General features: G+C 41.1%; 1 protein-coding gene across 2 annotated transcripts in view; it reads right to left on the bottom strand.

Annotated features, from left to right (window-relative positions):
- Positions 1–202: 202 nt before the first annotated feature.
- C17H8orf88 (chromosome 17 C8orf88 homolog) overlaps positions 203–12,892 on the bottom strand; it is a 26,228-nt gene continuing 13,538 nt past the window's right edge. Inside the window, exons 4-6 of one of the 2 annotated variants that reach the window (XR_009449521.1) lie at positions 11,351–11,457; positions 2,956–3,321; positions 203–2,857 (exon numbers count right to left, since the gene is read on the bottom strand). Coding sequence is in view for 1 of the 2 variants with exons in the window: in XM_059671803.1 (XP_059527786.1) it covers positions 3,280–3,321; positions 11,351–11,457 (149 nt within the window). In the remaining variant the exon portion in view is untranslated. Of the gene's footprint in view, positions 2,858–2,914; positions 3,322–11,350; positions 11,458–12,892 lie in introns of those variants that run through there. The other variant, XM_059671803.1, reaches the window with a different exon arrangement.

Below are 12,892 nucleotides of genomic sequence, written 5' to 3'. Positions count from 1 at the left end.
GTAACTGATTTTCTGTGAGTGAAGTTTATTCTTCTACTAGAGGCCTGCGGGGATCAGGCCAAATTTGTGCACTGAGCCTCTAATATCCCCCGAGGGGTCCCGGACTGCGAGAGGGCACAGGCCAGGCTGAGGGACCTCACCGGTGCACGAATAAGATCTTTGGTTAATCTCTTCCCACCCTCCACCCTTCCCTCTGGATTCATCAGTCTGTTCCATGTTTCCATGCCTGTGCATTGAGTGTCTGCCCCCTGGGGTTAGTGCATGTCATAGCTACCGGTCGAACAATCGCACAGTCGTTTCGGCTTTTAGGTATATAGATAATGCCTACTCTTAGCGCTATTCATTTTTCTCTTATTTTAAAAATTGGTACATTATCCAATATGACTGGTGCCCTTATATACACAGAGAGAGAGAGAGAGAGTGAGAGAAATGGTCATGTGGGGTCACGGAAGCAACCATCTGCACGCCCAGAAGAGGGGCCACAGGAGAACCAACCAGCCAGCGCCCTGAGCTTGGACTTGTAGTCTCTAGAACTGCAAGAAAATGTTTCTGTTGTTTTATCAGAAAAAAAGTTAACATAACTTTGCACAAAACCACATTGGCTGAAACCTGCAGAATCTCTATGTATCAGAGTATAAACTGCTTTTTCCCAAGTGAACAGTTCTGTGACAGGTACCATTTATTAATGTGACATCATTATGTAATTTATTAGCATCATAATTCCTTGGATATAAGTCAAACAAATCAAGAAAAATGGAGAGAGAGTTTAACTTTGAGAAAACCTGGTTCATAGCTTATGGCATTATGATCCAGAGGGCTAAATTTCCTAATGAAAAGTAGACATTCCTATTTCAAAATACTTTAAAAAATTTTTAATCTAAGTAAACAAAGAAGGAATATAGCACAAGCACCAATTTTAGGGAAATAATAAAATAGGGCAGGTGCTGCACAGATACAGTTTACAGATTCACAGTGGAATGACCACAACCCAGTCCCACTGCCACTGCCTCAGACGCTCCACTGTCTAAGCTCATAAGTTAAATATTTTTCATAGTAAAATCTCTTTTGATGATAAATGTTGCTAATGAAAATATAATGTGTATAGAAATTTGCTACTATACTATTCTGTAGTCCAAATTCCTTTGAAACCACAGGTCTTCCAGGAAAAAAACTGTGAGGTAAATATTTCCTGTTTTTTTTTTTTGTTTGTTTGTTTGTTTTTGTTTTCCTGTTGGAAAATTCAGAAAAAAAGGAAGTCTGAACACACAAAAAATTTAAATATAAAACCTAAAATATTTTCTCCAACTGATTCATGGAGTATTAACTTTTATCAATACCTTTGTATACCCACAGTCCTCATTCAATCTAAATGAAAGAATTTTGCCATAGGATCTACCTAGATGTAGGTCATAAATGCTGACATAATGCACACACAACCACATACATGTGTCTCAGGTCACTTCTAAAGAGGAGAAACACTAAGGAAAACCCCTGGCTCAACGTTTCCTTTATCTACCTAGCAAAGAACATCAGTGGATAATGGACACCTACAGTGACTATTCAAACCATACACATGTACAAGGTATGCAGATAATAAACATCTTTGCTCTGATTATATACAGTAACAAAGGAGGAAGAGATGGAAACCCAGGGGACTGTTGACACACAAACTCTTCTTGAAACACAGGTTATAAATGGTTTCAAAATATAAACTACAGCCAATAGCAGTGTTATTCTGGCCAGTCCATGTCAGTGTCAGACTCAGAAGGTGCACTCCACCTTTGGGGATGAGGCAGTTCCCCACGGAGCTTGGCAGCGTGACTGGGAGGTGCTGCTCTTAGCAGCAGCGCCAGGCGGAAGGGCCCTGCAGGTTCCAAATTGGAATCATTCCTATTGTCTTGTTAACTAGAATTAAAAGACCTTGAGAATAGGCAGAAAATAAAGAGCTCTTACACAGATTATACATCTATTTTTGTGTGATAGAGCATCTGTGTATTTATTTACACACATCTATATAAGGGAACCTATAATATAAGGGCAAATAGTAGGGGAAATGGCCCGGGGATTACTATCTAATTTAAAGTGACCAATAAAAGTATGCTTAATGAAGTTTTCTCTATTTAAAACACAATCTACTTACTTTTCTGGGGAACAAAGCCATGAAAAGTATGGTGGATACCGAGAGATCAAGGAGGGAGACCTACATGTACTTAAAGCTTTAATCTGGTAACAAGCCCAAATGCCAGTGAACAGAAATGTCCTGTTGTTAGGAGGTGAGGATTCAACCTAAACCTTCCTGCCAAATGATGGCCTTCCATGCCACCCAGCAGCCCTGAAGACGAGAGCTTCTGAGAGAACCGGAGTTGGGGAAGTTTGCACTTACCTTTCTGTCAGCAATACTGTTTGGCACTGTGCTGGAGTGAACTTTTAGGACTAGAAGTCATATCCAGAGTGACAAATTCCAAGAGATGGTATAAAAATTCCAGGAACTAAAAGTTTTTAAGCCCTCAAATTCTTCATCTATACATATTCTTGTTATAAGAAATAAAAGAAATTACAGAACTGAATCTTAATGCACATCAACTGGTTGCAAATGCCTAATTTTTCCTCTTTGGAAATAAGAATGGGTTTTGCAATTACTTTTGTTCATGGGGTCTGATCAGCACTTTTCACCTTCAGTTTTGTTCACTGCTATTGTTTCCAAATTGTCACCCTTTGCTGGTAACTGTGATCCTTAGACAATGTTATTGGAAACATCTATCTGCAAAGACTATCTAAACATCCCCCCGTGTCACTGAGACTGCCCTGCGCAGATGCGTCCTCAGCTGAAGGTTGAAGAGACCCTCTCAGTGCTGGTCTGAAATCAGGAAACAAACAGAAGCCACTTTAGCAACAAGTCCATGCCATCTACACATCGCAGCAAATTCTTTATATTTGAGAATCTTTACAGCTTACATTTCCATTCCATTATTACAAGTGATGAAAAACAAAAACTGAAAGTAACATGCAAATTATAAGTACAGTCTTCCCATGTCACTAACCACATTTTTATTTGTGAGTGCTTCTTCCCAATATATTTAGGAAAGCGCTTGAAAAGCTGAAACTGATTAGAAAATTCTTTATAGTTTAAAATATCTCTCTCTCATTTTAGGAGAAACCAAATACCCAACCATCAAAATTAAAAATAAATTGAATTGTCACAGTCCATTACAGTTATTGTTACTAGATCCACTTCATTTGCAGGTGTCCAAAACATAAAATAATTATCTATCTTCAAATTCATCTGTTCTTAAAGTGCTCCTTAAAACTTTGGTTGTTTTCCTATAATATAAAAGAAAAACATAATGAAAACAGTTTTTAGTAATTTGTTTATCAAACCAAATACTGTGACCTTATTAAGTGTTTACAGATCTAAATGCATGTTACTATAGAAATTATTAAAGTAACTGGAATTTGTCAAATAAAACAATCTTCTGTGTTTAATAGAACATATGTAATTCATTTTTAAATATATTAGATTGTATTCCAAACCTGTTCTGTTTTTGTGGTACTTAATTTTTTAAATGTTATTAATATATATATATATCAAAATTAAAGTCAACTCTAATGTATAAGGATTGGTCAAAATAATAAGCATACTCAACTTTTATCTACAAAATAAAATATTAGAGATGGAAAGTCTGCAATTGAAAAAATAACAGTTTTATAAAGCATTTAAGTTTAAGATTCATTTGTACAGACCAAGGATCATATGTTCCTAAAGTCGGTGAACAGGTAGGAAAATTCAAGCATCATTAAGGACACTTATCCTCTTTAAATATTCCTGTGTACAAGGCATTATGAAAAAAAAGTTTAAATTCCTGCTTTAAGTTTAAAAATAAGAATTGGCTGGAAGTGTACAAGTTAGGGATTTTAAGTTAAGAAACATTGATGTAGAAAGATAACATGGGTCGAAACCAAGATGGCGGCGTAGGTTAACGCAGGAGATCGCTGCCTCGAACAACCACTTCAGAGATATAACTAAAGAACAGAACGGACATCATCCAAAACCACAGGAAGGCTGGCTGAGTGGAAATTCTACAACTAGGAGGAAAGAGAATATCATACCCAGACTCAGAGGAGGCGCAGTGCTGAAGTGAAATACTCAGGTGCGGAGTGCGCGCGTGGCGGAGGGCGCGGTTGTTGTTTTCAATCGGGAGGGAGTTTCAGACTCTGAGCTCCAGATCCGGGCGAGTCTCTGGGGAGCAAGACTCAAACGGGAGAAGCGGGACTGTCTGGCTTTGGTCGGAACTCGAAGGCAGCTTTCTCTCCGAGGTTTGCAGCCATTGCTGGGACTCTGAGAGGCAGAGCCCCTGGGGAAGGAACTGAGAGCAGCCATAACTGCTCGCTCCAGCCCGCCCTGTAGATCCCCTGGGACCCGCCCCGCCCAAGCCCTGCGCAGAACCATTTGCCGGATAGCCTCAGGCAAAGGCTAGATTAGCACCGCCTTAGAGATCCAGCACAGAAGCCCTCCCACTGCAGACCCAGCGGACTCTCATAGCCAGTTAGCCTGGAGGTCAACTCACCCCCGGTATTGCCGACATCAATCAAGGCTTAAAGGCAACAAGACTGCACACAAAGACCACTAGGGGGTGTACCAAGAAAGCATAAAAAATGCGGAGACAAAGAAACAGGACAAAACTGTCAATGGAGGATATTGAGTTCAGAACCACACTTTTAAGGTCTCTTAAGAACTGTCTAGAAGCTGCCGATAAACTTAGTAAGGCCTTCGAAAAGACTGGTGAGACCGCCGATAAATGTTGTGAGATCCTCAAGAAATCTAATGAGACCCTCGATGTTATATTGGGGAACCAACTAGAAATTAAGCATACACGGACTAAAATAATGAATATTATACAGACTCCCGACAGCAGACCAGAGGAGCGCAAGAATCAAGTCAATGATTTGAAATGCGAGGAAGCAAAAAACACCCAATGGGAAAAGCAAAATGAAAAAAGAATCCAAAAATGCGAGGACAGTGTAAGGAGCCTCTGGGACAGCTTCAAGCGTACCAACATCAGAATTATAGGGGTGCCAGAAGATGAGAGAGAGCAAGATATTAAAAACCTATTTGAAGAAATAATGACAGAAAACTTCCCCCACCTGGTGAAAGAAATGGACTTACAGGTCCAAGAAGCGCGGAGAACCCCAAACAAAAGGAATCCAAAGAGGACCACACCAAGACACATCATAATTAAAATGCCAAGAGCAAAAGACAAAGAGAGAATCTTAAAAGCAGCAAGAGAAAGAAACCCAGCTACCTACAAGGGAATACCCATACGACTGTCAGCTGATTTCTCAACAGAAACTTTGCAGGCCAGAAGGGAATGGCAAGAAATATTCAAAGTGATGAATACCAAGAACCTACAACCACGATTACTTTATCCAGCAAAGCTATCATTCAGAATTGAAGGTCAGATAAAGAGCTTCACAGATAAGGAAAAGCTAAAGGAGTTCATCACCACCAATCCAGGATTATATGTAATGCTGAAAGGTATCCTTTAAGAAGAGGAAGAGGAAGAAAAAGGTAAAGATACAAATTATGAACAACAAATATGCATCTATCAACAAGTGAATCTAAGAATCAAGTGAATAAATAATCTGATGAACAGAATGAACTGGTGATTATAATAGAATCAGGAACATAGAAAGGGAATGGACTGACTATTCTTGGGGGGGAAAGGGGTGTGGTAGATTCGGGAAGAGACTGGACAAAAATCGTGCACCTATGGATGAGGACAGTGGGTGGGGAGTGAGGGCGGAGGGTGGGGCGGGAACTGAGAGGAGGGGAGTTATGGGGGGGGAAAAAGAGGAACAAATGTAATAATCTGAACAATAAAGATTAAAAAAAAAAAGAAACATTGATGTATATTATGAGCAAGTTAAAATTTTTAAAAATTGTAATTAAGAAAAAAAGACTATGAAGTCTAAAGGGAAATCTCAAAACCGGAGAGCACAGGAGGGTAGTCTGTATCTGTTTGAGTCATTCTCAGTGTACCTATATTCTGAGCTTTTCTCAATTGAATCCCAGTTGCTTTTCTTTCTTTTTTATTTTTATTTTTACCATTATAGTGTTTCTGAAAACTCTAAATAAAGGTGCTTTAGTATGGAAGTAAAGACCATAGAAGATGAAAGTCATGTTTACTGAGTGCCTAATGAGAGAAAAGCACCATCCCAAGCACTTCCGACATGGTTGGAATTTAATGCTAACAAGTGCAGATTATCATTCTTATCTGTCATTATAAAACGGAGGCTCAGGAGGGTTAAGTGACTTGTCTAAGTTTGAACAGGACACCAGTACACACAGTAACCCGATCCTGATGCCAAAACACACGCCCTTCCCATCAATATATTTTGTGTATTTATTTTGATTGAATCTGTTGAGATGGCAGAGAACTTTAAGACTAAGAAAATCAGAGACATGCTAAAAAGGAATAAGGTGCATGACTCTTTTTTTACTATAAAAAGACAATGTTTGTGGCTGACTGGTGTGGCTTGGTGGTTGAGCGTCAACCTCTAAACCAGGAGGTCACGATTCAATTCTAGTCAGGGCGCACACAGGAGGCAGCCAATCAATGATTCTCTCTCATCATTGATGTTTCTCTCTCTCTCTCCCTCTCTCTTCTCTGAAATCAATAAAAAAATATATTATCAAAACAACTAAATGAACAGAACAAAAGGCCCAGAAACAGACCATATTGTAGCCACAAAGATGGTGGGGGTTGGGGGGGGGGGGGGAAGAACCGAGATTGTGGCGTAGGTAAATGTGGTAATTGCTGCCTCCCACAACCACATCAAAATTACAACTAAAATACAGAACAGCCCTAGCCAGTGTGGCTCAGTGGATAAAGCATCAAGGGCACGTGCCTAGGTTGTAGGCTCAATCCCCAGTAGAGGGTGTGCAGGAGGCAGCCAATCAATGATTCTCTCTCATCATTGATGTTTCTATCTCTCTCTCCCTCTTCCTTCCTCTCTGAAATCAATAAAAAAAATATATACTATAAAATATAGAACCGCCATCATTCAGAACCACCTAAAATCTGGCTAAATGGAAGTCCTAACTAGAGAAGTAAAGAAAAAAGCACATCGAGACAAGTAGGAGGGGAGGAGGAACTGAGGAGCGGAGGAGTGGAATGGGCTGGTCTGACACCCACATGTGACATGTTTTTAATCAGGAGGAATATCTTGGTTGCAGAAGCTTCCAGTGAGGGACAATGGGACCCAGGCCCACACCAGATCTCCTCAGGCTAGGGCTCCAGAGCTGGAAAGAGAAGTCCCAGTAACTTCAGGCTATAAAAACCAGTGGGGATTGTGGCTGAGTGACACAGAGGCTGCTGGAGTCCCAGGCAGTTCCTCTTAAATAGCTACCACTAGGACTTACGAGGATTCACTCCCTCTGAGCTCCAGTGCTGGGGCAGTGGCTTGAGGGGATCCAGGGACATATGAAGGGAAACTGGACTGTCTGGAATTGGGGCAAGAACTCAGGGGCAGCTTTCTCATAGGCAGGGAGGGGTTCATTGTTCCTATACTGAGACCTCCCCCTCACAGAGCTGACTGGCAGGGGCCATATCTGAGTCACCACCAACCTGGTTCACACTGTTTGCTCCACCTGGTGATTCCCTGAGACCCCGCCCCACCCAATTTGCAGCCTCACCCAAGCTGTTTGCAGCTGCTTTTCCATATGAATGGCCTTTCCTGGCTCAGGTTTCAGACTTTCCTAAAATCTCTCAAACAAGCAACAGCTGGACTCAGCATGTCCCATATCTCTCAATAAGTGGCCCAAGACCTGGCACTAGCAGCAGCCTGCCTTGCTTCACAATTTGGCCTTTCTTGGGTATTTTCAAGCCCAATACAAGGAGCAGCTACCTGCAAATCACTCTGTAGTGCCTGCCAGCAGTGGCTGACTTTGCATTATCTGGGAGGCCCCAGAGCCAGTGCACCTGGTGGACAGCTTCAGACCACAAAAGATTACAACTCTATACATCCACAAGTGATGCACTTAAGGGGCAGACTCACTGAAGCAAGTCCTGTTCCATAAGGGTGTCTCCTGCATAGCAGCTCTTCCACTGTAGTTGTAGCTCATCCTCAAAGTCAAGTGGCTTGGGAATAAATTCCTCCCAGTGATACCAACAGTAATCAAGACTCAACTACAACAAGACTGTGCACACAGCCCACACAGAGGCACACCTAGCGTGCCCAGCTTAGGTGACTGGGGAGACTGAGTCATTGGGTCCTACAGGACATCTACTAAACAAGGCCACTCTATGAATTCCAGGAGACGTAGCAGCTCTACTTAATACATAGAAACAAACAGGAAAGCAGCCAAAATGTGGAGACAAAGAAACATGTTACAAATTAAAAACAGAAGAAATCGCCAGGAAAAGAACTAAATGAAATGGAAGCAAGCAAACTACAGAATTCAAAACAATGGTTATAAGGATGCTCTAGAACAGCGGTTCTCAACCTGTGTGTTGTGACCCCTTTGGTGGTTGAACGACCCTTTCACAGGGTCACCTAAGACCATCCTGCATATCAGATATTTACATTACAATTCATAACAGTAGCAACATTACAGTTATGAAGTAGCAATGAAAATAATTTTATGGTTGGGTCACAATATGAGGAACTGTATTTAAAGGGCCAGAAGGTTGAGAATCACTGCTCTAGGATATTAATTAGAGTTTCAAGGATCTTTAGGAAAGCTTTAAGGGACTTAGTGAGACTTTCAAGGATCTTAGTGAGAATGTCAAAGAAATGAAAAAGGATCAGTCAGCAATTAAGCATAAAGAATAATTTACAGGGATTCAACAGTAGAGCATGCCAAGAATCAAATCAATGATTTGGAATATGAGGAAGCAAAAAACAACCAACCAGAAGAACAAAAAGGAAAAAGAACCCAAAAATATGAAGATACAGTAGTGTAAGGAGCCTCTGGGACAACTTCAAGCATACCAACATTCACATTATGGGGGTTCCAGAAGGAGAAGAAAGGGAGGAAGTTATTGAAAAGCTATTTGAAGAAATAATGATAGAAAACTTCCCCTACCAGGTGAAAGAAATAAACTTACAAGTCCAGGAATCACAGAGAGTTCCAAACAAAAGGAACCCAAAGGGGCCCACACCAAGACATATCACAATTAAAATGCAACGGGTTAAAGACAAAGAGAGAATCTTAAAAGCAGCAAGAGAAAAGCAGTTAGTTACCTACAAGGGAGTACCCATACGACTGGCAGCTGGTTTCTCAACAGGAACTTTTAAGGCCAGAAAGGAGTGGCAAGAAATAGTCAAAGTGATGAATAGTAAGAACCTAAAACCAAGATTACTCTACCCAGCAAAGCTATCATTTAGAATTAAAGGTCAAATAAAGAGCTTCACAGACAAGAAAAAACTAAAGGAGTTCATCACCACCAAACCAGTATTGCATGAAATATTGAAAGGGTATTCTTTAAGAAGAGGAAGAGGAAGAAGAAGGAGAAGGAAGAGGAGGAGGAGGAGGAGGAGGAGGAGGAGGAGGGGGAGGGGGAGGAGGAGGGGGAGGGGGAGGAGGAGGAGACGGAGACTGAGAGAGGAGGGGGAGGAGGAGGAGAGAAAAAAGATAAAAATATGACCAATAAAATGGCAATAAATACATATCTATCAACAATTTAATCTAAAAGTCAAAATAAACAAACAAGGAATGTAATGAACAAAATAAACTGATAAATAAACTAGAACCAGAGTCATAGAAACATGGGACAGACTAATGAATCTCAGAAGGAAGGGGGAAAGGTGGATAGGAAGAGATTGACCAAAGAATTCATATGCATTACCGATGGACACAGACAATAGGGTGGTGAAGGCCTGGGGCAGAATGGGAACTGAGAGGAGGGGGGCAATTGGAGAAAAAAGGGAGCATCCATAATACTCTCAACAATAAAGATTTAAAAAACAACACAATAAAAAACTAAGATGACAGAGGACTTAGCCTCTCATTAAATATTGCTAGAATGACTTAAGATCCATGGAGAGGGAAAAAACAAACACTTTTACCTCACATTATGTAGCAAAATCAATTCCAGGTGGATAATAGAACTTAATTAGAAAACAAACCAATAGAAGTTTTATAAGAAAACTAGAAGCCGGGTGCACGGATTCATGCACCAGTGGGGTCCCTCAGCCTGGCCTGCGCCCTCTTGCTATCCAGGACCCCTCGGGGGATGTAGTAGTGTGAAATGCGGCAGGTGGCTGGGGAGGAGCCAAAGACAGAGCCAAGTGCCTGCTCATCCTGGCCCCATTGCACCTTCCGCTGACGCTGCTCAGTAGCACTGCCATGGAGGCGGGAGAGAGGCTTGCGCCACTGCAGCTGTGCTCGCCAGCCATGAGCCCAGCATCTGGTGCCCCTCAGTCAGCTGAGCGGTGCTCCCACTATGGGAACCCACTGACCACGAGGGGGCAGCTCCTGCATTGAGCATCTGCCCTCCTGGTGGTCAGTGTGTATCATAGCGATTGGTCAAATGATCGTTAGGTCTTTTGGTCACTTAGGCTTTTATATATATAGATATGTCATGCTCTTTTCAATAAACATAACTATTCCATTCTAATTCTTTTTTTGTTTTATTTTTATTAATCCTCACCCAAGGATATTTTTCCATTGATTTTTGGAGAGAGTGGAAGGGAGGCTGGGGTAGAGAGAGGGAAAGATGGGGAGAGACACACACACACAGAGAAACATCTATGTGAGAGAGACACATGTGCCCCATCTGAGGCCAGAGATTGAACTTAGAACCCAGGTATGTGCCCTTGACCAGGAATCAAACCCAAGACCCTTCTGTACATGGGTTGATGCTCTAACCACTGCCCCACACCAGCCATGGTCCATTCTAATTCTTCACTAGAGTGCTAATTACTTACAGTAATTGGTTATATTATACATTTATATTTATGTAATTTTATGCATTATGTTTCACAATGATAACAAAAATTGATAGTGAATAAAATGATAATGTTAAAGATAAACATTTTGGAATTAAAATTATACAAAATTAGAAAACTAAGAGGGGAGGGAGAAGGGGAATGATGACAAAAGTGAAGGGCATAAGCAAAAGATAAAAAACCTCATCACAGACAACAGTATGGTGATTATCAGAGGGGCAAGGGGGGATAGATGATGATGAAAAGAGGCCTGACTTGGGGTGGTGAACACACAATACAATGTACAGATGGTATATTATAGAATTGTACTCCTGAAACCTATACAATTTTATTAACCAATCAATGACACCCAATAAATTAATTTAAAAAAAAAACTTCTAAAGAAAAGGAAACTACTTACTGGTTTTTGAAGTACAATGGGATGATCAGGAAGAAAGTCTGGTTTTTTCCTGCAGATGGAAACACTGGAGAGCTTCAATAGGAAATCTCTGCTGTATTTAATTCTCTCTGTAGATATTAAACATTAAATGTTATAACACACAGAACTCTTCCAGATCACATTTCTGCTCAATGCTTTCTGGATATCCCTTAACTGTCCTGAAAGGACTAATTTCTCTGCCAAAAACTTGCTTCCAATTTTCCTCTTACAAGAAAAGAAAGCCAAGTAACCAAGGAAAAATGGAGGAAAGAGACCATGCTAAGTGAGCTGTTCTAGCAAATGACTGAATCCAAGGAGGGGGTCTTGGAAACCTGCAGTTTGTAGCCAAGGTAGATGACGTTCTGGGCAAGCTGGGGCCTACCACTTGCAAGTGTGTTCAGAAGTAAAGGGTTCCCACAAAATAACAAGGTAGCCCACTGTATGGGAGAGCATATTTGCCAATGATACATCCAATAAGAGGTTAATCTCCAAAGTTTATAGAGAACTCATACAACTTAACAAAAGGAAGATAAACCAATTACAAAATGGGCAAAGGACCTAAATAGACACTTCTCCAAAGAGGGCATACAGAAGGCTAAGAGGCATATGAAAAAATGCTCAAAGTAACCAATCATCCGAGAGATGCAAATCAAAACGACAATGATGTATCGCCTCATACCTGTTAGAATGACTACCATCAACAAATCAACAAACAAGTGCTGGCAAGGATGTGGAGAAAAGTGAACCCCGGTACACTGGGAATGCAGACTGGTGCAGCCACTGTGGAAAATAGCATGGAATTTCCTCAAAAACTTAAATATGGAACTGCTATTTGATCTAGTGATCCCACTTCTAGGAATAGATCCCAAGAAATCAGAAACACCAATAAGAAAGGACATATGCACCCCTATGTTCATAGCAGCACAACTTACAATAGCTAAGATTTGGAAACAGCCCAAATGCCCATCAGCAGAGGAGTAGATTAAAAACCTGTGGTACATCTACACAATAAAATACTATGCTGCTATAATAAAAAAGAAAGAACTCACACCGTTTGCAACAGCATAGGTGGAACAGGAGAGCATTATGCTAAGAGAGATAAGCCAGTCAGAGAGAGACATATATCACATGATCTCACTCATATGTGGTATCTAATGAACAACATAAACTGATGAACAAAAATAGATACAAACACATAGAAGCACCAAACAGGCTGTCAAACCTTAGAGGGAAGGCAGGGGAGGGTGGGCAGGTGGGAAGAGATCAACCAATGAACTTACATGCATATATGCATAACCCAGGAACACAGACAATAGGGTGAAGAAGGCCTGGGGTGCGGGGGGGGGGGGCAGGCTGGGAGAGGTCAATAGGGAAAAAGCGGACATATATAATACTTTCAATAACAAAGATCAAAAATAAAAAGAAGAAATGGTGGGTGCTGTTGTGGGACTGAGCCCTGTGCCTGTAGAGTCTGTATGAACTACAGTGTCAGGATTGGATTGGATTATAAAACACCCAGCTGGT

Source organism: Myotis daubentonii, chromosome 17, assembly GCF_963259705.1.
Source record: "Myotis daubentonii chromosome 17, mMyoDau2.1, whole genome shotgun sequence".
NCBI classification, from domain to species: domain Eukaryota; kingdom Metazoa; phylum Chordata; class Mammalia; order Chiroptera; family Vespertilionidae; genus Myotis; species Myotis daubentonii.
The sequence above is the reverse complement of the archived record's forward strand: the minus strand, read 5'-3'. Positions and strand labels throughout refer to the sequence as shown.